Below are 27,948 nucleotides of genomic sequence, written 5' to 3' on the forward strand. Positions count from 1 at the left end.
CAGATTGTACCCACAATCATTCTAAAGCGCCATGAGGCACAATCTACAAGGAGATGTATGATGAGCATACATTCAACTCTGTTGGAGCTGAGTGACACTTCCACAGCACTGGTTTAGTAATACATAGTAGGCTTAAACGAAAGCTAGTTCAGATGATGAATGTGTAACACCAGTAAATTAAAAAAAAAACAAAACTGCACTACAAAAAGCAATTGATGGGTATGATTACCAGTATCAATACTGAAGAAATAATTCCCCAGCTTCTCAGAGAGGTATCATTCATGTTTTCCTTTGAAAAAGCAACTGTGAGGTTGAAAGTGAAGAAAAATATCAAATTCCTAATTTCACACCTAATTTCACTAGAAACAGTTTTGCTTCTATTTTCCATATTAATACCTTGATTAATGCTTCAAACACTGTTTAGATTTTTGAGAAGGAAGCAGTGGCTTAGTAGTTGGCTGCTTAGTAGTTTACCCTGAAAATTTGGTCATATCAGTGCACTCTGCAAGGGGGAATATTTAGCCAAAAAAATATTTCTCCTGAATATTTTTCTTAATTGAAGACTAAGGAAAATAGAGCTCAGGTTTTAAAACAGTTTTATTCCGTGAAGTAGGTTTAACCAAGTATAAGTGTACAATATGTACAAATATGTAGAAATAAAGGTATTTAAATCGTCCATTTAAACAAAATGGGAAAGATAGCAGGGAACTAATGTACCATTCAAATTCCTCAACTGCTTACAGTTCTTTTACCACTTAGAATGATTCAAGTGAGACTAGGAAGTCTTCCACAGCTCCCCTTGGTGCTCTGTTCCTCCCACCTCCAAATAAACAGTAAATAAGTCTGATCACCTCCATGCAAGGATTCATCCAAGGCCTTGAGCTCTGATTGCCCCAGTCACTATCCAGATCCTGAAGCTGACTGTGCACACTAATGTGGGGGAGCGAGCCCATCACAGCTAGGGCTGGAATGAGGCCATTGATATTGAGATGACTGGGGACAATCTGACCCAGAGCCTGAGGCCTCTGCCAGAGCTGCCTCTCAGAGCTTTGTGGCCTTTCAGTTTCCACACATCTGTGTTCCACAGCAACCAACATCAGTCAACATCGACCGCTGTCTCTGTGGTAGGCAGCAGAAACATCCAAAGGAGATCTAAAACACCAGTGAGATCCCAGAGCCTTTGCTCTTTGTCATCCTGCACACCATTTTCCTATCACCCTCACTGCCATGATTGCAGCAGCAAAACCTTGTGGTTAACTGACAATAAGGATCCTCCTCCTGCTTCCCTCTGGGAAGGAGATAGATGGAGCCTGAAGATAAAACCCTGTCTCAGGATCTTTAGGGATGCTTCTTCTACAATAGCTGTGAGTGGTGCCTTAGACTCACTCATAAAGAATCTAAAGAAGTCCTGCTAAAGAAATGATGGATAGCCTTACTGTGCATTGCCGTGCAAAACAAGTAAATATTCAAATTTAAATTAAGTAGGTCACAGAAAACAAACAGCTTGACAGCATGAGGCTGATAAAAATTGCTAGCTCAACTGCTAGCCTGTGTAAGAGCCAGAGACACAGCAGCTGTCTGAACTTTGTGAAAGCTGTTGGTTGCTGCAAATCACTTTCTTCAATCGTGATACAAACAGTCATCCCAACAAATTTGTGAGACACTCAGCTGCAAAGACATTACTGCAAAATCAACTCTAGAACATAGCTGCAATGTAATGTGTACCTAGAAACCACTCTGCTTCACATCTACAGAATACATACCAAGCTTGTCACCTTTCCTCCTTGATGTATCTGCTGCCACCAAGCACTGAGGGTAACTTCAGAAGATTATTCTGACAACTCCTGAATTCAAGAAGCTTCTGTGATAACAGCCTCACAATTGCAGTACTGTTCTGCACTACTTTAGTGTTTAAAAATATATCTTTGTCCACATTTTAAAACAGAATAGACACCCAGACATTTTCTTGGAAGATTAACAGCCTTTGCTCCATTTTGAAAACTCAAAAAAAAGTTTGAGTGAAAAATCAAATCAGGAAGGCACAAATCGCAAGATTTCTCCAGTTAGATCTGGCTGCTCAGGTCCACAAAACCTGTTTTAGTTCTTACCCATGCTTGTGATAACAGCTTGTTTCCACCACTCTTGTCCTGATCCTCAGCATCCTGGAAAAAACTCTGGCTTCATCTCCTCTGGACCCTCCTTCTAGGTATATAAAGGCAGAAATATTATTTCCCCTGTACCTTCCTTTCCTATAGTTGAAGAAACCAAATGCTTTTTTTGCATGTCTTGTGTTAAACTCCCTGACAAGTTTAGTGATCACCATCAGACTCAACTTCAGAAAGTCCATTTGCTGCCTCCTGTTCTGGGCACCCCAAAACTGGACACAGCACTCAGATATGTTCTCACAAATAGAGAGATGGCATTACTTCATAGTATCCTAGAGTAATAGAATCTTTTAGATTCCATCACTTCCCTTGACCCCTGCTCTCCACAGCCCTAAGCGCAAGATGCAACTTTGCTGAAACAACATGCTGCTGCCTCCTCTTCAATGTTGCTGTTCACCATGAACTCATTTCCACCACTCTTTCAAGTATTGAAAGTAAAATAGCAAATGGGAAGTCAGGTAATGTTTTAATGTTTGTATAAATGATCTAGATGCAGCAGCTGAATGTAAATTCAGTCATTTTGCCTACCACACTAAACTAGGTGCCACAGTTCACTAAACTGTGAACTCCCTTGAGGATAGAGGGGCCTTAGAGAGAGCTCTGGACAGATCAGAGGGGTGGGCAATCACATTAAATTGAACAAGTGCTGGACCCTGCATCTAAGAAATTATTATCTTGATTGTACATACAAATTGAAGATGAGAGGGTGGAGAGCACCTCCACAGCAAGAGATCTGGCAAGATCCCTCAAGACAAGACTGAGGAAGAGCAGGTAAGGTTACTTGGTCTGTACAGTTTGAAGAAGAAGGGCTGAGGGGTGACCCCGTTACAGCCACAGCCACCTTGAAGAGGGCAGCAGAGGAAGAATGGCTGATCTCTTCTCTCTAGTAAACAGTGACAGGACACAAGGAAAGGGACTGAAGCTTCCTCAGAGGAAGCACAGATGGGACATCAGGAATAGGTTCTTCACCCAGAGGGTGGTTAGTCACTGCTCCATAGGGAAGCAGTCAGGGCACCGAGTCTGTCAAAGTTCAACTAGTTAAGTCATACTATTTAGTTTAAAAAGTTCTGCGAGGACCGAGTTTTGGAGTGAATGGTCTGATGATCTTTATAGGTCCCTTCCAATTCTAGATATTCCGTAATTTTATGATTCCAAGTACACAATTTAGCACAAATAATTTTAGCACAAATCAGGAATTATTAATCTGCTCTCTCCAGAATGAGATCAGGAAGCTGACAGCAAACAGCAGCTAGTGAAAGGATTAACTTGATTAGATAAACTTTCTGCAACAAACTGATATTAGGGATATAACATTCTAAAACGTATTTGTATTTTATATTGTACATGAAATCCAAAGAAATTTCTTTAATTTAAACTTCTCTATTTTCATCGGCTTTATTTTGTTTATAAAGTCTTGTCAATATTTTTGTTGTCAACCTACTTCAATTTTTTTTATTTTTTAAATAACCCAATTCTATGAATAGAATTTAAAAAACCTAAGTAGTATGAACAGAGATCTGCTAATATGTATGCTATCCAAAGAGGTGGGATATATTAATAATCACAGTTTTAAGCATAATGTGTTTCAGCATTTATGTCTTCACAGAGTATTCAGATCACAAATCAGCTGCACAAATGAGTTATCAGCACCTCATCCCTTAGTGAAACTTACTTGCGGCTTTTTTTGTGGGGGTTGTTATTTTTTTTATTATTATTAACATTGAAACAAGTGTGTTATGTTTTGTTCCCTGTGGCCTCCCAGTGAAAAGCTGAAAGTCCTCACAGCAGGAAGCAAGTGTTTTAATGACAGTTGATTTGAGTTTCTGAGAAATGTATCAAAGGAAAAATTCAGGAGCATAACCCATTGTCTTGTGGAAGCACACAACAGGAAACCCACAAAGAGCTGAAATTTTAGTGGAATGGTTTTAATACAGACCCATTGTACAGACCCACGGAGCTCCTCATTTCATCAATTTCAATTTTTTCAGCTTTAGGAAACAAGATAACAGGCTGTTATTGCTAATTGGAACTGTTACTTCCAGAGTATGTTGACTCAGCAGTTTCTGCAAAATCAGTCTACATTCAAGGGATATCAATTCCAAGAACACAAAAATAAGGCACTATACAGCAACTTTGAGGATATTCATGGTGCCTTACTCATGATGATACACAATACATGCTTCCAAACTGGGATTTTTCATTGGCAGACAGATTTTTTAGAGTATTCATACACATCCATTGCTTTCAACACCATTATGGTAGAAATGCTATGGGGGAAGAGACTCATACCATCTGAGTTCATCCCGTGTTGCAGTATTAACCTTGTTTTGTCCAAGGCCAAGGAAGTAAGTGTGAATTAGGGTTAACACCCATATCAGCCAAGCTTAAACCACCACTGGAGAGAAATCCTTCCTGACATGAAATAACATCTGAGTTTCAAAAGAGCATTTACTACCATGTGCTAACAGTAGAATTGGGCTCAGGATGACTGTCACAAAGAATCTAGTTATCAAGGCTTGAAGCAACATAACATAAAGTGATCCCATTGCTACTGAAAAAAATTGCATTTCACCAAACAAACTAAAGGAGTTTGTTTGGTGGAATGCAATTTCACTATGCATTTCCAAAGCACCAGGAGCCAATATTCCCCCATTTACACAGTTTTAATGTGATAAAATCTCATTTTTCTGATTACATCAATGCAACCAAGGGCTGGAATTGCTATGGATAGTGAACATATAATTTTTTTCTCAAAGAAAATTTAAAAGCAATTTTTTTTCTATGTTATGCTTCTAATCAATTTATTTAATAAATAGTTCACTGTAATGAATATTACACTTCTTGGCAGATACTCATATTTAGTTAATAATATTAAGTAGTTTGGTTCAGCTGTTTGCTCTCCTTATTTATTTTTAGAGACGTATGCATGGGATTTGATATGGAAAAAAACTGCAGCATTGGTTGTCCACACAAGCATTTGCAGCAGAGAAAAACTGCCACAAAGTCAGTCATGAACCAAAATAATATAATGTGCTTTATAAATATCCTGGACTATTGAACTGTTTCCCCTTCAAGCTTCAAGTTCTGCTATCTGGCAAATAAGGGTCACACCACCAAAAAATGGGTGTGTCTCCATTGAAACAAATGGATTTCAGATGGGTTGGAAATAAATAAATGGAGATGATGAGATGCTAAATTTTCCAGGTAATTTTATGCAAACTATTTGCTTATTTCAGTACTTGCTTAAAGACTTCCTATTGTATTCACATCTGTAGCAGACTAAAATACTGAGTGAAAAGTAGTTCCAATCATGTGCTCTAACTCCACAGACATTCATTTTATCATGGTATGTCTTAGTAAGGAATTTTTGAATGATGAATAAGACATTCAAAAATTTGCACTTCTTAGGAAATAAAAGTAACAAAAAGAAAATAACCTCAGCCTTAGATTTTATATGATAGTAGTAGCAGTTATCAGATTCTAAGAGGAAAAAGCACCTCTGAGCAATTTACTAGTCCTATTCTGAATAAGCTAAAACTCCCACAGTTACCATTAATAAGGAACTGCACAGGATATTTTTGTCTTGATAGATCAGATTTTTATCTTTAAATTATTCTTAAGTAACAGCATGCATCAAGATAAAATAAGCTGATCACATTTAATTTCCCACTAGGATATCTCTGAAAACATTTTTTTATTCTGCCCCCACTACCCTCCAGTTGTGTTAGAAGGCTCAAAATCACCTTTTTATCCCAGAGAAATGCACATAAACATTGAATTTCCTCATTTGTATATAATAAAGGTAGCACACATGCTTGAAATTCAGTGTCTTAATAAGTACTGTGCTTCTGGTTGTCCCCCACACAGAGGTTTACAATTTCTTTGCTAATGTGGGCATTAGAAAGCATTGGTTTTATTGCTACACAAAGAAAGAGGAGTATTTCTGCTATGCAAATAGAAAGAGACTGTGCTCTCCCAAAACACTCCCTGAAGTCATCGGTGCTCGTCAACTCACATTCTTGTACAGTCAGCTGGATTAGCAAAATGTTGTAGGCAATTCAACAGAAGTGTTATTGAGTCTCTTCAGGACACTGAAATGAAGGAGGGTTGTGATACCCTGTGTTTCCTTGTTAACCCTTTCCCAGTTCACAGAGCCAGGATTAGAATGGAAGGCTGAGCAGGAGTCTCACATACCCACGCCGGTCTTTTCAGTCAGACACCTGACATCCAGAGGAAGAGAGAAAAGGATGAGCAGCAAGGGACTCTCAGTCTTACTTCTGTGGGGGATGTAGTGGAATAAATAATCTAATAATCTTTATTGGAAGATTACAAAGAACCATATATCATGTATCTATTAAACTAGCCAATTTCCAAACACTGCAAACAAGAATTTTTCAGCAGGAGAAGCTGCCACATCCGTCCCCTCTGCTCATAGTGGACAAAACAAGAAATCATAGATTTCAAGTGCAGCAAAAAAAGATCCAGGCAGATGCCTCAGAAACATAGATAGGGTCACTGAAAAGATTGCCTGTGTGGGTTATGGGCTTAGGAACTTAGAAAAATGTCTATAAGAAATCATGCATGATGAAGCAGTTCTGATGGCAGAGTAGAATAATCATGTCTCTTTTCACACATATCCCGATTTATCCTGGTCTCATAGAAGAAGGTAAGTGTAGGACCTCTAAAAAATTGGCACCATATTCTTATTTAAGACAATTTTGGATTTGAACTGAATAATTTAAAGAAGTACATGGCTTCCAAGAAGTATCACTTTGCAGCCAGCAGTATCAAGGACAGCACAAAATTAAAGCAGTCACATCCAAACCCAAAGGGATACCTTTAACTACTGCTCTGCTTGTCTAACAAGCATTTTGGGCCATCTTGATACCTGATTTACCCATCCTTCAGCCAGAGACAGCTGACCTCTTCCTTGGCTGGCTCAATCAAGCTGGATTGCATGTAGCAATTTTGTTGTCACCATTATTGGCATCACAACCTGGCACGGCTACTGCTTCTGTGAGCACAGGCTAAGATAGATATCTGAAAACTTCTTTTGAGTAATGCAGTTCAGGAAAAGGGCTAGCAGAGAGGTGGGCAGAAATGCAGGGAGAAAAAAACTGAGAAGAGATGTAGTATTATGTCTGGGTTGGGCAGATATTCACAGTTTTAGTGTAAGAGTGCACAATTTGCAGAAAAAACACTGTTCATTAAACCTGTTCATCTTCTGAATAAAACACTACCTAATAATTTGAAGTACTGAACACAAAAGTTGGATAGGAATGTATTTGTAAAATTCCTTCTGCTATTCAGAACACTAAGAAAATGCAACATACAATCACAGGAAAGTCAGTATGAAAGGTCCTCATGTTACCCTGCAATTCATCTCTTCATTTGTTTTGGTCTCACTTTTAAGCTACATGCAAAGATGAACATCCAGCCATTGCTCTGCAAAATAGCTGTGATATTTCATTACAACAGACCCAGTGGCAACATGCCACACCAATTTAATACTCCAGTAAGTTAAAAATAGGGCATCCTTCTGAAACAAATTAATGGATCCTCCCTAAATTCTTAATTATGATGGATTACTAATTTTCTATCTCTCCTGTCTGCATTTACAAGCAACAGGTGAAGAAAAAGGTACATGAAAAAAAGTGTTTCACTCAATCACCTTCTCACTAATGAAAAGTCAGTCTGGTGATTGTTCTAATTACATAATAGAGTCCTGATATTTTCTTCAGTAACTTCATTGACACTGTTAAACACACTTCGTCAAACTGTTTCTTGTCATTATATTATTTGGGGATCAGAGATATTTTTGATGAAGTGATTTTGTTTCGTGCTTTATTACCAGCTTTGACATACATTTCCAGAGAGACACAAGGGCATTCCTTTTTACACTGTAGCATAGTCTTGTTAGCAATTCAGGTGGAATAAAACCACTCAACTTCACTTTATGGTCTTGTGCCCTGAATTTTTCACATGGCACCCTCCCAAACATAAGGAACACTATAGCAGAACATTAAAATCTTATGCTCTTAGGACAGGATTCTTCTAACACATTGTACCTGTAATCCCTTGATCATATGATTTCTACACTTAGTAGCATTTTAAAATTATTTTAAAACAACACAGTGCTCAGAACAAGTTCTCTTTTTTCTTCTGTTTTATTAATATACATCAAAAATACTTATTTTAATTTTTTTTTTATTTCTCTGGAAATTACTTTAAATCATCTCTTACACAATCACAAATTAGGAATCTTGCATCTGCTTTCTCATAAGCAAGTTAATTGCAATGTTTCACATATTATCAAATAAAGGCCAGTGGAAAATGGTGCCATTTTCCACCTTTTCCAAGTCTGAAAAGGCTGGACCTCATGAGAAGCAGAGATCAAGCCAAAACCACCTCTGTGCAGAAAAAAAATGTAAAATCCTGGAGTACTTCTCTGATACCCCATCTTTGTCATTGTAACCCATTGGCCATGTGCACAGAGGGAGCCAAAACCTCACAGCAGTATTTAAGATGAAGATAGAGACACTAATGAAAGCCAGGTTAAGGGAAAACACAGAATAATATTGAGGTGCAGGAGGATAAAAACCTGTATCAGTTGCAGAATCCTCATTTTAAACAGCTAAGTATGTTTCTACCATAGCTGCTGCATCAAGACAAAAAATTTAACATTATCTTTTCTATCACTTATTTTTTTTAAAGAAAAAAAGCACTCACATGGTAGTGACATACCTAGAAGTAAAAATCTTGTGGTTTTATCCCCTAAAATTTTCTGGTTTAAAACAAGAAACTTTGCATTTGCAGAGCCCTTTCCAACTTGAAAATCAAAACTATTTTTTCACTTTACATGACATTAGTAAACTACAGACTCTGCCATCAAAACGGCACTGATATGACTACCTCTTACATGTAGGTTTTTCCATGGAAACATGACTTCCATTGCTACACTCTTTGTTTTTATCCCTCACTCTACTTTTTCTTAATTGGGAATACTTCCCTTGTTGTGGAAACTGATTTAATGCTACATCTCTTCCAAGTCAGTGGCCGTCAGCCCAAGTCACACTCAAGGAAAAGATTCAGTCAACAAGGCAAACAGCAAACAAGCTCTGACTTGCCCTGCATCACATAAAAAATGACACTGCACCAAAGAATTAACCACAGAGTACTTTATATAAAATGGAAAAAAAAAATTACCAACTTCCACATTTAATTTCCTTCCAGAAGAAATGAACTGGCATAATCTGTAGGAAAATCATTACACATGAACATGCTCAGTTACCACATTAAAGGGATCAGCTCAACTTACTGCTGATGCGAAGCACCATTCAGGAAAGAAGCCATTTTTGAGAATGTGCAACCTCCAAAAGGCATATCATCAGTTCTTCAGCCTGGGCCATGAAATGTCCCCACCACTCTGCCATTACTGGGTGACAGAATGTGAAGTATTCGAGGCACAGCTGGCAGCTGAGCAGGGTAATGCGAGCACGCCTGCGCAAAGGCATTCTGAAGCTACATTGCAACAACCATTGCTCCCCTGATTTGGGGTGTAAAATGAATTTTTTACATTAAAATGGGAGACTGCAAAGACACAGCAATGCCTTAGCTCCAGGTCTCTTTCCCGCCATCCTTAAATGGTGGAACTGATGGCATAAGGAGCAAAGCACAGAATGGAACGCTGAAGCTTTCTCTTTGCTGGAAATATGGCTTTTGTGCTTCTAAGGACAAGTAATACACCCCAGAAAACCTGTGAATGAGAATCAGAAACATGCCACATGTATTACAAAGGTGACAGATACAACTATGTTCTTTCTGACAGGAAAACGGGATTTCATCAAATAATCTCTTCCTAAATAAAACTTACATGCACGCATAAAACTCATCTGTATTTCATACTATACACAGCATCCCACCATACACAGAGGTGTGACTAGTTTTTCTATTAGTGAATTTATAAAAAGTTTGTCACACTGACTGATACTTTCTCCATGCCTGTGTGTCAGTCTGATTTTAAGGGCTTCCACAAATGCATCAAATCATCCTGAGGGATGCATACTGTTGAATTTTAGTGTCTGATCTCTTTAATTTTAGTTCAGGAGCTAGCATAGACTACTACTCAGGTCAGGTAAATCTAATTTATTTGGTAGAGCTAAAGTGACATTTTTGCCAAGCTGTATGTTGGAGAAGAATTGATAAAACATTTTCCCCAGTGCTTCTTCTGGTTGACTCTGTTTCTTTTTCTCTGGGCCTTCCAAATTTCCTGCCTTACAATCCCAGTTATTGACATGCAAGCGAGAAGTAAAAAAAATTTACCGCTCTTTTAAAGACAAAAAAGGTGGGTAATCAGTTACATTTCAAATATTTCTTACAGTAATTCTACACTTGCACATCTATAAATCTGTGGTGCTAAAGCTTATTGCACATTGCTGACCTTTTGTTATTCAGTTCTCTTCTACTCTCAGTTCATTTATTTATTCATTTATTTATTTATTTATTTATTTATTTTACTTGAGCATATTGCCCATTTTTTGGTCACATGGCAGGTATTATATCCATTTCAAGCAGAAGTACAACATCTGCAGCCTCTCCTAGAGCACAGTGCCCTCTGAGTGCAGTCTTTAGCATGATGACATTCATTCATTCATTCATTCATTCATTCATTCATTCATTCATTCATTCATTCATTCACTCATCCATTTTTTAAGAACCCAGAACATTGTTCTAAAATGTTGGGGTTTTTTAAAACTAACCTGATTATCTCAGGAGAATGACAGTTCTGCACAAAGCCACCCTCTCTGAATATCTGCTCAATGCACTTCTTAGTCCTTACTTCAGACAGGAAGACATTAGGCAGTGTGTTAGCGTGTTTTAAGCATATTGAAACAACTACAAAAAATACCAGCATGGAATGTGCTACAGGAAGTAACTCATTAGAGGAAAAAAACAGGAGCAGCGAAGGATGAGCCAATGACACAAGTGGCAAAAAAACCTCTCCAATAAATTGTTTCAATCTGTACTTCCAACGCAGCTCCTGTGCTGTATCGGAGGTACAGATCCTGGAACTCATGCACCTGTCAGAAAATGGAAAATAGGATTGCACAACTACACCTAAACACGAGGGTATTAGTGAAGTGGGTTAGAACAGAACATGTGCCTGGAAAAAAAGCAAAGCGAGCACAAACTGGACACATCTACAGATCTAGCTTATCTAAATTAAATGAGACCACTGTGGCCAGAGCTCTATCCAACATCAGTTGATGCAACTGAGCACTGCTTGTTCATTTCAACAGGGTGGAACAAGAGCTTAACCTACCTGCTGAATAACTCCTTTCAGTACCTATTTACAAAACAGTAATTGCAAGACAACACAAAAAGCCTTGCCTCCATGAAGTTCTAGATTTCAGTGTTTATTTAGTTCCATCACTATGAAAGCACTGATGCTACATGTAAAATTTTATCCATAGGATAAAGACTTTTTACTTTTCATTGAAAAAACATGGAAATAATTCAAAAGTTATGGAAATAATTCAAAACTGGACCTTTATTAGGAAGGTCCAGGTAATGTCACAGTGATTTTTTTGTGTGTGTAAAAGAGGAAATCTCTGCTATCTCTCAGTCCTACAGTTTAAGAAAAAGCATATTTTGGAGGTTAGTGGTCATTTAATATTGTTCTGATAGACTAAAATAAGTACAGAAATTAAAAAGACAAAATAGTGGTTTACATTTTCTTACTCTAACTAAATTTACAGTGTACAATGATGGACAAGGCATATCATAATAAAAATGTACCATAACATATGAGGCTTTGCAAAGTTTATTTTGTTATTGAGAGCATTGACTGCAGAGAAAAGCTGTATAGAAAAGGGTCTAGTGAATGCCTACTTAGAAACAATATTGCATTAGCCCTTAAGACCACTTAATCCAATCGGAAACTGAGCAATTAAAAACAATGAGCTCAGATTATTGTCCTTGCCTTTCCAATGTTTTTGGATTTAGGGGAACACCTTTCATTTAGAAAATGAAAAAAAAAAGTTTCTTCTTTATTTTGGAAAGAAAAACATGAAATAGGAAAAAATATTTTGTATGCAGTAAAATATTCATACTACTCATCTGGTAATTTAATGCTGCTGTTATTACACTCTTTCCTCGATGGCAGGAAAATTTCCTCGGGTTGGCTGATGGAATTCAGACAATGGGTCCCTGTTCTCATGTCAGTCATTTGCTTTAAACACTTTAAATAATAAAAGACAAAGAGAAGGAGCAAAAATTAAAGCTTTTTTGGGGGAGCCTTGAAGATGTTGAAGTAAGCAATTCCCTGTCCAGCCAACAAGCACTGCTCATGAGCTGAGAAAGGAGCCAGAGTTCCACCTTCTTTGCTCTGGTCTTTCCCACACCTCACACACCCTCTGTGCAGAGCTTGCTTATCTCTGGTTATTTTCATGCTCTTTTTAACTCTGCAGGGTCCAGTCACTATCTTTCCCTAACGGGTTACAGCTGTAGCTTCAGAAAATCCCTTTTAGTCAGCTCTTTTAATAATGAATCACAACGTTCATCCTTAATAAGCAATGAAGAGAAACCATACACATGGGGCAACATTCGTCTGCCAAAGAAGAAATACTGCAGACTACGCCCCCTCAGCCCCTGATCCACTGGGATTAAGAATGACAGTAAAACTCCTCACATCTGAGTCCTCACACCTTGCTAAAATTATGTTGTTCTAAAAACACGGGACTTGTGGAATTTGCATATTCTCATGAGTGCTTCTGGGGCTGGGGGGGAAAGCCTTTACAAAACAATCAACACCACTTTCTGATCTGTTCTATATTAGTTATGTTTTGATTTTTTAGAAATCTAAGTTTTACCTTTCTTTTGTTCTTTGGAGATGCTCACAATTTACCCCCCCAGTAGCCATACATGTGTGTTCTGGAAATAGAAATATTTTTCAACTGTAGCCCCTTCCCCTGAGGATGTGAAAAGTACCTGCTAGGATACACAGCATGGTCACTTGTGAATCATATATACAACAATTACACATACAACATACGTCTGCTAAGTGCAATGTCATACGCTACACTACTGCTCAAGCATGTTGCAGTAGTAAGAACTGACCTAATTTCCAAGCTACTCACACAAAATCAAACGGTTATATCAAGCATTACCATCTAATGCACTGTCAGACTAGCCATGCTTTACCTGGCTGCATGTTAATTTCAACGCCAAACTATCAAACACCATGACGGAACGAGATAAATATTATAATGAATAAAACATTTTATAAAACAAAGCCTATAGGGAAATGAGTTTATTGTTTAACATGTCATTGTACAATCCGGTTAAGATATTCCAAGAACCAAGTAGACTTTTCAGGTTAATGTAACCTAATTTTTTCAGTTTCATATAACCTATTTGTCACCAAAAAATTGATTCAGGAGATTTTGTTTTCCAGCTACAAATACCTCTAAAACGGCTTCAGTGGGGCACATGGTAGTAATGGTACTTTGCATGCTGAGAATAAGAGCTCTCCACATTATATAACCCCAAATAATTTTTTCAAACAGAAAATAATTATTTCCTAGGAAAGTGCATTTTAAAACACTTCTTTTAAAAGCACCTTCAAAGATGTGACACTTAGTTTAAACAAATTAAAAAAAAAAAACCAGAAAGTTTCACTGATGCTGTTTGCACTGCCAGTCTTTAACTGATCCTATTCTCATGTACAGCTTTTAGCAAACCAAGATAATTTTTTTCCACCCACATATTGCTCCCCTTACAAGTTGGTCAGAGTGGTACTGGATCTTCAGGTACTGCCTTAAGGGCTAGGTAACCCAAAGGAACAGATAGCAGAGGGCTGCTCACAAAGGAACACGCCTTAGAAATAGACACCTTCTTCATCCCTGGAAGTTCACAGCTTGATAAGACAAAGCAAATTGAAGCACAGATGATATCCACCATCCCTTATTTCCCTTTTTACCCCTTCCATAGACCTTTATGGGCAAGCACACACACTGAATAGAATACAGACGCACAATATAGGTACCTTCAGGTACTCACAAGGGGTTTTAAAGACAGCAGGCAAGGTAATTAATAGTAAAGTTGGGACTATTTCTAAATTAACTTTCCAGCAACAGCGACCGCAGCCCACCAGGCAGGTGTTCAGCGGCAGACACCGGTTCCCGAACGCAAAGCGGGCTCTCACCGTACCTTAAGGAGTCTGACAGAGGGGAGGAAGGCGGCATGGCACAGCTTCCGGATGGTCCAGTTGAGCGGCCGGGGTGCCTCGCTCTGGTTCATGACTGTCCGCAAATCCCAGCGGGCGATCCGCCGCAGCCCTGGCAGCGCCTACCGCGGCAGCCGCGCTCCGGGGCGCGGGCATCCCCCGCTCGGCGCGTCCCGCCCGCGGCGCCGCAGGGCACGGACTGGGCTCGGTTGGGCTGGCTCGCGATGAGCGGGGCTGGGCTGGGCTGGGCTGGGCTGGGCTAGGCTGGGCTGGGCTGGGCGCGGGGGGGCAGCGGCAGCCGCCGAGCGGCCCGCATAGAGCAGCGGCCAACTGCGCGGGCTCGGCGGGCTCCGTGCGTACCCCGGGCGGCGCGGGGAGGCAGGAACACCGGGATGAACGCCGGGATGAACGCCGGGATGCAGCGCCAGCGGCCGCTCCCGCCCGCCTCCGGGAGCAGCAGGGCTGGCCAGGCTCGCCGCCGAGGCTCCTGCCTCACTCATGCGCCTCATGGGCCAGAAGCAGGGCAGGAGGAAGCGGATTCGAATAAAGCAAGGGAGGGGTACCTGCACTTTCTTTCCCAGAGCATTGCGAGGAGAGGGAAACCGGCATGAGGGGAGGTGGGGCTAAGGCTCAGAAAAGAGAGCGACCGAGGCGGGGGTGAAATAATTAAATTCACTCTTGATTTACTGATACAATGGCCCTAAGAAGCGTTTAATTATCTGGCACAGTGTCCGTGTGCTAGTGGCAAGTGGCTGTGGTTAGAACCTGTACTATAAGGGCATGAGTGCTAACCTGCACATCCTGGCAAAAAACCCTCAGACAAAGCCAAACCAATTCAGCTCGTTTGAATATTAAATATGCTTACTAAGTAATTCTATCAAAGATATGAAAACACATGAAGTAATATTGCTTGGGCAATTCAAGTATGGCAAAATATGTTTCCATTTGTCCATTTGGGGCAGTAAATGGCCTTCCCAGATAATGGAGATGTTCTTAATGGCAAGCAGCTCTCCAGCCAAAGAAGAAATACCTTTTCTCCCCTACTTTTTATTTTTTTGGGGGCATGAAGATTACATGAAGGAAGAGTTAGGAACTGTAAAAGAAACATTCTTTAAAGCAATGGTGACTTTTCATGTTGCCAGTAAAAACCAGTTTTTACTTAGATTATGGATGAAAACCCCATCTTAAACTTTACTACTTCTCAGTAAAGTTTAAATCTCTCATAACTGAGGTTAGGATATAGACATTCAATTTACTTAGCTAGGATTCACTCATCTGCCATTTTCACATTTCCTTTAATCCCCTTATATTTCCTTTTAATATAAAGCACATATATTTCACCTCTATTTATAATTTATTCTTAGAATTGTGTCTACATTAATCAGAAAAGCTGAATAATTGTCCAAATGAGGTGCAAAGAGATGAAGACTACTGTTTCTTTTGAACATAGGTGTACCAATCAGCTCCTCTTTACTGTAACCTCTCAGGGACTGTATAAAGGTTCTTGTTCAATGTCAGCGTTGGATTCAAAAATGTTCTGCCCAGAATATAAAGTTCAAGAGCAAAGTGCAAGACTGACTGTGTGCCAGAAGAGGTCACACTTGTTCCACCCCACTGTACATGGAAACATTATGGAACCTCAAACATACAGGGACTAGACCATGAGTTGTCTGTAGAATGGAGTGGGTAGAAGAGACATGACTTAGTGACAAAACTTGTGCAGGTGAATTTCTGGTTGTGACTGAGCAGCTAGTTAAAACGATATCTATTTAAATACCTCTTGAGTTCTGAATGTATTTCTTTTATGAAAGGAGGAAAACACCTTGTGTTGATAGTGAAATTAAACTTGAGTAAGTAAATATTATTATCTGCAACTGCTTTTCCAAGACTGTATAAAGGAGACAAAATTAAACAGGTAGAAAAAAATAATCCTGACTTAAAATAGCACAGACCATGGAAGATGTATAGCATGGTTACTTTGTTCAGCTATAAAGGTAATCATATCCACTGCTTAAGCTTTTGGTGTTTATAGTTAAAATAAAGAAAAGAACTCAGATCAGAAACAAGAACTCAAGGCCATGGCTTCCCCCTATCCCACGCCCCTTCAAGTAATGCTCAGATCTTTTTTCTACCTTTGAAGTTCAGGAAGGAGTTTCCTGGGAAGGTACCATACTCATCATTAGCTTGTCCCTTTCACATCTACTTTGCATTAGGTATCTGCTGTAAAACAAAATGTTCAGCCTATGTGTTTGGCACAAAGAAGACAAAGGAGTCAAAGCACGCTGCCCTTCTTTTCAATGAGTAGAGTAATAACTCTCTGAAGATGCTAGGGAGCTAAACACAATGAAGAAACATAACAGATAGCTTTAATAAACTGAAAATAGTGAGCCCAATGTATCTTCTAGCTTCCACAGGGCTTCCTGTCTTTCAGATGAGTTCTATCATTGCCTTCTTCTGCAAACAGTACCTTAGGGATGAGAGTTGTTATATGCTGCACTGTTTAATACACGGCAACCCTTATTCACATGTCTGTTTTCCTTGGCTTTGTACCTTGCCTAATCATTTGTACTTGCACAAAGTGAGTGCAAGAATATCAATTTCAGTCTGTGGCAGTGAGGAAGCTCTGATAGCAGGATATTATCATGAGATAGGAACTTCACTTCCACCACAAAATCCTTGGGTGTCTTTGGGCAGACCATTTAAACTGCTTGTCCTTAAGGCCAAGCCTAATAAGTTTTATTTTTAATGTGTGTTTCTTACCTATAAGCAATATTGGAATTATTTTGAGGCTATTAACTGTAAATATGAGGAAACTGAAGCAAGAAGATTTCTTTCTATTCCCAGTATGCCCCTACTTCCCTACCCCCACATTTGGTAAGCATAGATGGTGAAGATTTGGAAAGTACAGAGGCAAATTCTGAAAAGCTTCATTTTTTTCCCCAAGATTCTGTCAATAATGATTAAAAATAGTAGTGAAATATTAGGAATATGATTTTGGTGGGGGGAGGTTGTGTGGTTTGGGGGACTTTTATTACTTCAGTGAAAAAGTCAGAGTTTGAGTCTCATATTTCTGTTGGAAAAAGCAAGTGCTCTGATCAGATCAACTCCTACAATCTGGGGCCTATTGGGAGATGCAAAGATGTAGCAATCCCACTAGAATTTAAGAGTTGCTTTGCTAGATTTAAGAGACAGAGCTGCCACTTTCATATTAAAACATTTTTTCCTTGAAGCATGCTCCCTGAACCATCAGTATTCACCTCTGGTTCTTTGTCTTTTGCGAAGGAGCACCTTTGGTACCACAGGAGAGAAAAGCAAACAGAAGACAAATGCCATTGCTTCCTGCAACACAGACAGATTTCTACTCCTCTTAAAGCCATTGTTCATGGAAAGCATTTTTTGACCAGCTCTTTTTGGATTCCTGCAATCCAACATGACAATAATTCTACTCTTAGAAAGCTCTGATACAGTAAAATTTAATACCTCTGGAAATGCTACAGAATTAAAAGCTTCTGAGAAACACATCAGCATCCAGACTACTCTGAGCACATCAGCAATGTCCAACATTTTCAGCCTGAGAGCAAAATTAAACAAAAAGGTATTATAAGCAAACCCCAACACTACTCTCCTATCCTGTCCAAGTAACAATTCCTTTATGAAACAAGAAATGCTGTGTAAATGAAAGATGGAAAGGGCAGGACCAATAAATGAGAGAGATGTATTGGTCACCATGGTAGAAAATCTCTTCTATGTGGCCACTACCTACCTGTGGAGAAACATCAGGCAGAAGAGTTTTCTCATTATATCACACCTGTTTTCCCATGTACATCATAGACCAGGATCATAAAATCATAAAATCATAGAATAGTTTTGTTTGGAAGGGATCTTTAAAAGTCATCTAGTGCAACATCCCTGCAATAAGAGGGACATCTTGAAGTAAACCTGGTCAGAGTCCTGTCCAACCTGACTTTGAGTGTTTCCTGAGCTTAGGAATCAACCATCTCTCTGGCAGCCTCTGCCAGTATTTTACCCCTTCTTGCTCTAAAAAACTTCTTCCTTATATCTTGTATAGATCAATCTCCTTCAGTTCAAAAACCGCTGCCCCTTTCTCCATCACAGGAGGCTGTGATAAAATGTCTGTCCCCGTCTTTCCTATAGGCACCTTCAGGTATGGAAGACTGTCAAGGGTCTCTCCGGAGCCTTCTCTTCAGGCTGAATAACAACAACTCTCTCAGCCTTGAGGTGCTCACAGGAGAGGTGCTCCAGCCTACTGATTGTCTTTGTGGCCCTCCTCTGTCCTGGTGACCCCCAGAGCTGGATGCAAGGCTCCAGATGGGATCTCAAGAGAGCAGAGCAGAGGGGCAGAATCCCCTCCCTGGCCCTGCTGGCCACGCTGCTTTGGATGCAGCCCAGGACACAACTGTTTTTCTGGGCTGTGACTGCCCCAGGCAGCCTCTCATCCACCAGCATTCCCAAGTCCTTTTTTCGCAGGGCTGCTCTTGATTTACTCATCACCCAGCCTGCTCTGATACTGCAGCTTGCTCTGACCCAGGTGTAAGGCCTTGTGCTTGGACTTGTTAAACCTCATGAGATTCCCAATGCCCTACTTCTCAAACTTGTCCAGGTCCCTCTGGATGACACCCTGCCCTTCAAGTGTGCCAACTGCACCACTCAGCTTGGTGTCATTTGCAAACTTGTTGAGGGTGCTCTTGATCCCGCTGTCATTGATGAAGACATCAAACAATACTGGTACTACTACAGACCCCTGGAGAACAATTCTTGTACAGATGTTGGTCAAAAAATTCACCACTACCCTCCAGATGTGATTATCCAGCCAACTCCTCATCCACTGAATAGTCCACCTATCAAATTCATATCTCAAATTTACAGAGAAGGATGATGTGGGGAGCATGTCGAAGGCCTCAGTGTGACGCATGTGAGAAGAAAGACATCTTCACAGTGTAGCTAGAGAGCCACTTTGTCAAGGCTGCCTTGCTCTTGGACCAAAGAGCTTGCACTCCCCAGTAAGACAGCAAATACCAGAAAAAAATAGCGCTACTCTTGTATTTAGAAATAGAGCTACCTTTGCTTGCAGTGGCCACCATGGGTATACTACACAAACATGCTGAGGTGGAGGTGCTAGTTCTTCATAAGATATTTTGATCATCTCCTAGGTTTGTGAAGGAAATGGCAGGATGGCAATAGAAAAAGAAATAATTCAGAAGCTCTTGTTTCAAAGTCAGTGCTAACAAATTCTTCCATTGGTAAAGAATCACAATTCACCTTAGTATCCGGTCACTTTGCAGGTCTATTAGCTAAATAGTTGAAAAGTACATCAGTGAATAGAAAGCTATGATAATAACAGCAAAAGGCTATTTTTCTACATACTCATATTCCAATTTGTGTCCATTTCATATGATTTCTTGCAAAAATGGGGATAGAAAGATAAGTTTATTTTATAAGGTTTGGATAAATTATACTTAATTTGATGCTTGCCATAACTTCTTAGGAGACACAAATTTTATTGATGCTTAACTCAGCTGATAATTAAATTATAAAATTAATCCACTGCTCTCACATCTTTTCTATTCATTGCATGCCTGAGGTGGTTTTTCTGCTGTTATCTCTGCCAAGATATTTCACAGGTCTTTTGCCACATGCTCATAATTCCCTCATCCCTAGACATAGACACACATACTAATGTAATGTCTGTCTACTTATTAAATATTAATTAAATAATTTGCTACAGATGAAGATAATTCCATAGTTTCAAGCACATGTATAAACATTATTGTATGTAGCTATAAATCATGTCTTCTGGCAACTGACTGAAAAGATTAAGTAAAGGGTATTCCTTTTATCCTAAGTTTTATAAGGATGCGATGAATATTAAATATGATTATTTTATATGCCTACTACCTTGAGATTTCCTTAAACTGATCTGCATCTGGCTTTTGCCTAGACAAGCACCTGGCTGGGCTGCCCCAAGAGATCCCCGTGGTCCCGCAGTGCACAGGAGTGCTGAGAACAGGGGAAGCAGACTGGGGAGAGAGCAGGTGACCTGGGCAGTGCAGCACGCCCACTGTGTCCCTGTCAGAACTGTTTTCCTAGAGACCCTGTTTGATTGTTCCCAGTTCCAAAATACACAAGCAGAGGAGTCTCAAAGTCACACTGTGGACTGAAAATGTGTTTGTACAGAGAGGTCACAAGGAGCCTTCATCACTATTTGTGGTTTGTGGTTTCTGCAGCTACTGATAATTTCCACCACTTTGCCTTCAGTTGCTCTCCAAGTATTTGTAAATCTACCTATCCTTAAATAGTGAAGCTGTATCTTTGAATGGTGTATTACATCAGAAATTCCTCTTAAATTGCAGGCTGAAGCCTTTTAGAATTTATCTTTGAAGGAGGTTAAGACACATAGGCATGTAACAGTTATATTTTGGGACTAGAAATGTCCATGGTTGATTGTTACTTAGGTACAAATGCCACATTTTAAATTGCAGTCTGTCTTAGTTTAAATAGAATTTCAAGTGTAGGCAAGCTGTCAGTTCTTTAACCTCTGCAGCATATGACAGAAATAAGGATGCTCATACATTTGGGTTTATGTTTATGTTAAACATTTATTTTCATCTTAGCCATCATGTTCTTATCTGAACTGTTTAACTGTGTGTAAATACTTTATCAATTTTGACCTGTAACATAATTTTCTTTATAATTTCCCGTTCAGATATCAAATTTACTAAGTTATTTTGGTGCAGTGTTTTTAGTCTTGATTATTTTGCTGGAGAAAATGCAAAAAAATTACAAAATTTCATGAGAGCAATTCACCCTGACTGTTATGCCTTTCAATGGAGACCCGACAGCACAACTCTCTTGCACTTCTGTCCCTCACTTGACTCAGACAGATGCAGTATGAGACAAGGGCAACTTCCTCACTTCATCTCACAGTATTGCTGAATCAGAAAACAGTTTACCCTTTGAAAGAATCAATGAATTACAAAAAATCTCTAATGCCTTCTTCTATGGAGTTATAAAAAAGCCCAAAAATAACCAAATTATATTTTCCACAGGTACTACATTTCTGCATACCTCACTCCCACAACTTCTGCCCTTCTCCCAAAGGTGAAGAACCCTAGTGCAGACACCACATCTGATGATGAAGCCTCCTTCAGCCACTTGTTTCAGATGCTTTGAGCCCATTTAGTGTTTCATTACTGACCTGTCTGCTTTCCTGAGTATTTCCTTTCACTATATTTTTATGATTTTCTAATGCATCAGTGTGGACAACTAATCCTACATTGCCTTCAGTGCTTTCCCCAGCTACTCAGTTGGGTGTGTACCACTGTTCATCCTGGTTTGAGGAACCAGTCTGGCCCCCAAGCCCTTGTGGTGAAGGGCCTGTCTCTGTAAATGGTTCAGTCACCAACACTGAGAAGACCACAGAGGGGCACCCTCACACTTGGGAGGAGCACACCAGTGGCTGAAAGCCCAGAGGAGACACAGCAGGCAGCACAACAGAAGCAGCTGCAAGGAAAATTGCCAAATCAATGTAACACAAACAGGTATAGTCCTAGCAAATAACAGCAAAATGACTTGCTAAAGAGCTAAAATTGTGCTTATTACACAGGTACTATGAATAAACTAACGGTATACTTGAACTTTCACTAGGAAATCCTTCACAGAAACTTCAGCCTCAATGAAAAAATGAAGCTTGACTAGAATTTTAAGTAATTTTTCCACACACATCTTGCACAGCAATGTCTTCTACTAGGCAATGGGAGGACAATGTATAGAGTTCGTGATCCTCTGCATCACCTGAGAATTTGTGATTTTTTTTTTTCCACAGCATAACACAAGAAATTGTGTAAGGCTGAGCTCTTAATGAAATTAAACGAACAAGGAATAGCAAAATCTGGACAAAAATACTTCAACAACACTATTATTCAAAACCACATTTACCTTCTCAAATAGAGACAAATTACTCCAGTGGTCTACTTTAAAATACACTTTCAAACTGATAACTTAATTGGATGTATTTTCAGCACTTTGTGGATTTTATTTTGATTTTATTTCTAAGTCACATACCAAGCCTATGTATATTCTTTTTATATTCTAGACTAACAAACACCTGCAATTTTACACCCTATTTTCCCTGGAACAATTATAGGCACAGCTGGAGAGCAACAAACTCTGGATGGTGCTTTCCATGTAGTCCGTTGCAATTATTATATATTTGCATACAGTGTGATGTTGGGAAGAAACCAAAGCCTGGGGGCTTCTGGACTGGTCACTGATCAAAGCTGCAGGAAGAGTAGTCAATGCCTCTGGAGACAGTAATCTAGTTTCCCAGTCAGAGGCAACAGATTGGTGACACAAAAAGTGCCAGATGAGAGCAGCAGTAAAAACCACATCAATTGTACCAAATGAACTGTAATCTCAGCTTGCATTTGCCCAACAACTTCCTGAGGCTGATTTTCTTTTTAAATCTCTTTTGTTGTTATAGAATTTGGACCCTTTCCCTGCTTAGATGTAAAGTATAGCGTAGTTCCTTCCTCAAAAGAAATCACAGAAATTTAAACCACCAGAAACTAGATATTCATTGTTACTTTTACATTGAATCAGATTTGTTTCATGGTTATAGCCAAATTAAATCAGTCCATTTGAAAAGGCATCACTAATAAACCGAAAAATCTGCCCAAAATGTGTTAATTTCTATGTCAATTTTTAGGTTGCTTGTGAAGCCTCATACTAAGTGAATAGCAACAACAATCTCTTATTCATGCAGTTCTAAACTTCTAAACCAGACAACAGAGTCAAACTGGAACATAAAACTACACTGAAGAAGGATCTATAGGTTTTTTTTGTTGATTTTTTTTGTACAACACAATGTAGTATTACTCATGACAGACTAACTACTAGTTAGTTTAATGAGACAAGTTGCCCATGCTTAACTTCTCCAAAGAAAATACACCTAACTATTGGGACACACCAGCAGAGTCCATGGGAACGGGAAAACAGAGCAAAAGAAAATGGAAGAGGATTATTTTTTTTTAAGTGTCACTCAGTTATGCAACTGGTCTTTGCAATAGTCTTTAATTGAGAATTGTCTAATGCCGCATTGTGCTCAAGGCTCCCCTATCACTACTGAAACATTCTAGCCACTCATACCAATACTTAAAGGACAGATTCCACTGGCAATATAAAGCTGCTGGAAGGCTTTTCTGAAGGAGCTTTTTTGGCTTCCCTAGCAAGAGTTTGTCAGGTCAAGGTCCCCACTGTAGACTGTTCTGTAACATCCAACAGGCATAGCATAATTTGTTATTTTTAAAGTTATCTGATATCTTATATTTGAGTCCCATAATCTGTACAGCTTCACTAAATTCTACTGATACTTACACATCCTTATTAATATGTTTTTCAAAATACATGCCAAGATAGCATATGCATATTGTGTTTTAGGCTCTTCAGTACTAGAATCTGAAAAATAAATTTGAGAGACATCAATTTCCTAATGTTTTATCAAGCAATGGTTATCCCACTAGCCTTAACCAATAACAGATTCACTCCAGGATTGTGGGATTTCACTTGCTCTTTCATGTTTCTAGCACTTTCTTAATATGCTAGATCAGAAATTTCAGCTCTGTGATTTATGGTTTAGTCCCAGAAGGCAAACAAACAGATTCTTCCTGTGCTGTTGGCGCTAAACTTGATGCCCCTATTATGTTCTTTATAAAGTATCTGTTATATTGAGGACATAAGTAATGAATTATTTTTCAGATTTATAACAAGGACTTTCTGATTCATCTATGGCTATGATTTACATATCATTTCAATATAGTAGTTAAGCTAGTTTAGAAGAGAAGAATCTGAAAACTGTTGAAACCGGACAGACATACACAAGTTAGAAGTTCTTAGGAGAAAATACCTCCTGGAAAATAATAATGAGCATGTGTTTTTAACAATATCTTTGATAACCAATTTTTTAAATTATTTGATGTTTGATAAAAACTTCCGAGAAGTCAGCACTTGGGATTACATTTTCATATGTGGAATTTTAATGAAATTTTTAGTTAACAGTATTTCTGTTAAAAGAACTGCACAAATGCTAAATACAATCTGTTTTTCTACCTAAGTTCATACAACAAGCCAGAGACATGAACATTTATGTACTCTTGGAAAATTGTGACATTTTAGATAATTAATATTATTTTGTGTTTATTCTATGGAAATCCTCTATTTATCATCTTTAATGGCTTGGGGGTTTTTGGATTTTTGGGGGTTTTTTTGTTTGTTTGTTTGGTTGGTTTTTTTACTTTATATTAATACACACAAAATTCCAGACCTCTGAACTAGCATTTTCTCTATTTTCTGTTTTATCAAAATCTACAGACAAAATGTGTTAATAATTTGTTTAGTACATTTTTATGACTATGAATTGCTCCCAGCAATCTATTTTTCCTTTTAAAATTATTGTTTTCTCGTCTCATTTTTTTTATCAGAAGCTTATAACTTCATGTTTTACAATTACCAGCAGCAGAAAATTTTGTATGAGGGCATTGCCTCTTGCACTGGTGATGCAGCAGAGAAGAGAAAGAAAAATGGCACATGTGATACCAGAAGGTATCTGCTGACTTGAAAGTTCCATGAATTATTTAGGTTATCCAGTCATATGTCATAATTACTGTATTTATTTTAACTAATGTGAGAGGAAAATGGCAGCTGAATGTTGTTCAGTCCTGAAAGCACTGCTTAACCCTGTGCTAGATTATAAACTCTACCTTTCTAACTGCTGGTAAGCAATATATTAATTCCACTTCAGGCATACTAAGTACAAAGTGGGGGTAACACAGGTGAAAAAAAGCCCAGGGCCCTTATCAGCCATTTTGACATCTACATAAACCTCCTTGTTAAAAGACATTTTGAGATAATGAAGAGGAAGAAACATAAATGTATTCAAGTGCAATTAGAATAACCAATAATAGCCCTGGTTATATACTACATCTTTTTTTCTTTTTTGAAAATTCTACTAAAAATAAATTGTCAGACTCGTAACATATTTATAAAGAAAGCCTTCTTATGCGTGTATCCATGACAACCTAGATTTATATTTTGAGCTCTAGAAAGTTGTTACAGCACAGCTCACATAAATTACTTTGAAGAATGTAGCAAGATAAGATGGTTTGCTACCTGAGGTGTTTTATTTGGCATAATATATCATATTTTGACTATATTGAAGCATAAAGGAAAGCAAAAGTATTATGTAGTGGTTAGAAGCCAGTCTTGCCATAAAGTAAACCTATTTTTAATACAAGGAAAATATATAAGCACTTTATGACAAAGAATGCTGAAAATTGAAAAAAATCCCTAAAGACTTAGTAATTGAATTTTAGCATATCATAATTAGGAAAGCAAAGAAACATGTCAGAAATGTGAAGCATACATTTCCTGAAATAAACAAAACTTCTATTTACACTAGTTTGTCTCCTACTGTGGTTCCATCTGGACTGCTTTGGGCACACAAAATCTATTTTTTACTCTCTCTCTTACCTTGGGAAAGGAACCTGCTTTCACGAGACTAAGCATTACTAAAATTGCATTTCTGTTACACATGTTTTCTTTTTGCATTTGACTTGAGAGTCATAGTATATTATTTACATAATAGATTTACACAGTAGGCAATTCCCAAGTACAGCATGGTAACAACAGGAACATACTTCATGAAAATTTTCCAAAACAGATATCAGCGACTTACCTAGAATTTTGCTGTCAAATAAATGCATTACCTACTTTGGAAAGAGACTTTGAGGGAAGAGAGATACAGTCACTTCAATAACTGCTCTGTACATTGTGAAGAATTCAAGTGGTGTTAACGACCACAGCCTTTATGAGCTTTTTTTCTGAGCAGAGCCTACTGCTTAAGATGGCAAGCAAAAACAGCAGACTAGTTTGTAACAGAGCCTTTGCATGGTCTATCTGCTAAGGGAAAAAGTTGCTGACCTCAGAGACGCAATGGCTGGGGGACACACCACCAGGCAGCCTGGCACTGTGTGAATCCCTTATTTCTAGACCCACACCAGCACCTTGGGGGTCCTGGTCATGGGGGGTCTCCCTTGGAGAGTTATCTAGCTGAGAGCTACCCAACAAGATTAAAGTGAAATTCAACGCCTCCATAAAATGCAGCAGCACAAGTTTCATCTAAAAGCCCATGACTGCAACCCAGCCGTTACCTGCACCTTTTAAATTCTTATACCCTGAGATTAGCTGAGTTGGTTAAAGCATGATGCTAAAACCACGAAAGTTAATCCCTCCATAGGCCATTCCCAAAGAGTTAGACTTGATGGGACCCTGTGGGTCCCTGTCGTTCAGAACATTCTGCGATTCTGTGACAGAAAAATAACAAAATAAGCTGATATAGGGGTGGCACAAGTTTTGCAGCAGATGTTCCTGAAGGAGAGCCAGCAAGTGAGAAGGATGTTTACCCTGCACGTATCCCCACCTGGTCAGTTGTGGTCTTCTCTGGCCTGCTGTCTTCTCCCTAATTTCCTGATAGATGGGAAATAATTACACTATGACTCCATTTTCTTGCCTGTGACAATCGCTGTATGTGGAACATAACAGTCCTGAGGGTCAGAATCTTTGCTCTTTTTTCTTAATTGTACAACAGTAACTTGAGGGCTAATTTTCTGCATAAGCCAAGTCTAGTTTTAGTTACTTGTATAAATATTTCTGGGCACATCATGCAATTTAGAAATACCACCAGCCTTAGGTAGTCAAAGACAATACTTTTATGGGGAGGATTTCATAACAAAACATCATTATAAACACATAAACCTTTCACTCAAATTCCTTTTCGTTCACATTACAGGATATTATTCTCTACAGTGTAGCATTATGTTTTACATATGAAATGTCATTTATACCAACCAAAACATTCTAACCTAACTAATACAGTAAAAATTTGAGTCTGCCTTCAGTTTCCTTTAGCTGTCCATGAAAAGCAGAAAATGTGCAGTAAAATGAAATGCCTTAATCAAGAACCACCAGCATGAACAATATCTTCTGATATTTTGTTACAGTAATGTGCAAATAAGTGAGATCTCATGATGTGTAACAGAAGGTACTTGAATGATTGCTTTAGCAGAAAATGACATTATATTTTAACTAGAAATCTTGGGAATGCAGCTACTTTATATATGTACAAGATGATCTCAAGTCTGATGTCCTGTGCTGCCCCACCATGACTAAAGTGGACACCTGTGCCTCTAAAGAAAATTTCATCCTTTCTAAAAAGCCTGTAATAAACATATAGAGAGGCATCACAAAGGCCATATTTGAACACAACCATATTTGAATTTGTTATTAATCACCTACAGTGAAGTAGTAAGTAAATTTACAGTGGTAAAAGAGTTACACATTGCTGTGTGTGTAACATTCGCAGTTTTAGAACATTGTAATTCAACTGCCTTTCTTCATATTCTCAATGGTAGGTTTATCATAACTGATTAAACAATCTATTCCTCTGATAGCCAGTAGTTTTCCATGGAAATTAATTTGTGGCCC

General features: G+C 38.7%; 1 protein-coding gene across 12 annotated transcripts in view; it reads right to left on the reverse strand.

The window, feature by feature from the left end:
- TRPM3 (transient receptor potential cation channel subfamily M member 3) overlaps positions 1–27,948 on the reverse strand; it is a 411,968-nt gene that overhangs the window by 247,181 nt on the left and 136,839 nt on the right. Inside the window, exon 1 of one of the 12 annotated variants that reach the window (XM_014268912.3) lies at positions 14,376–14,800. The exons of 7 other annotated variants lie outside the window; for them this stretch is intronic. In XM_014268912.3, coding sequence (XP_014124387.1) covers positions 14,376–14,465 — 90 coding nt within the window. In that variant the 5' untranslated portion in view covers positions 14,466–14,800. Of the gene's footprint in view, positions 1–14,375; positions 14,896–27,948 lie in introns of those variants that run through there. 4 more of the 12 variants (XM_014268913.3, XM_005489640.3, XM_005489641.3 and 1 more) reach the window with 4 other exon arrangements.

Source organism: Zonotrichia albicollis, chromosome Z, assembly GCF_047830755.1.
Source record: "Zonotrichia albicollis isolate bZonAlb1 chromosome Z, bZonAlb1.hap1, whole genome shotgun sequence".
Taxonomy (NCBI): domain Eukaryota; kingdom Metazoa; phylum Chordata; class Aves; order Passeriformes; family Passerellidae; genus Zonotrichia; species Zonotrichia albicollis.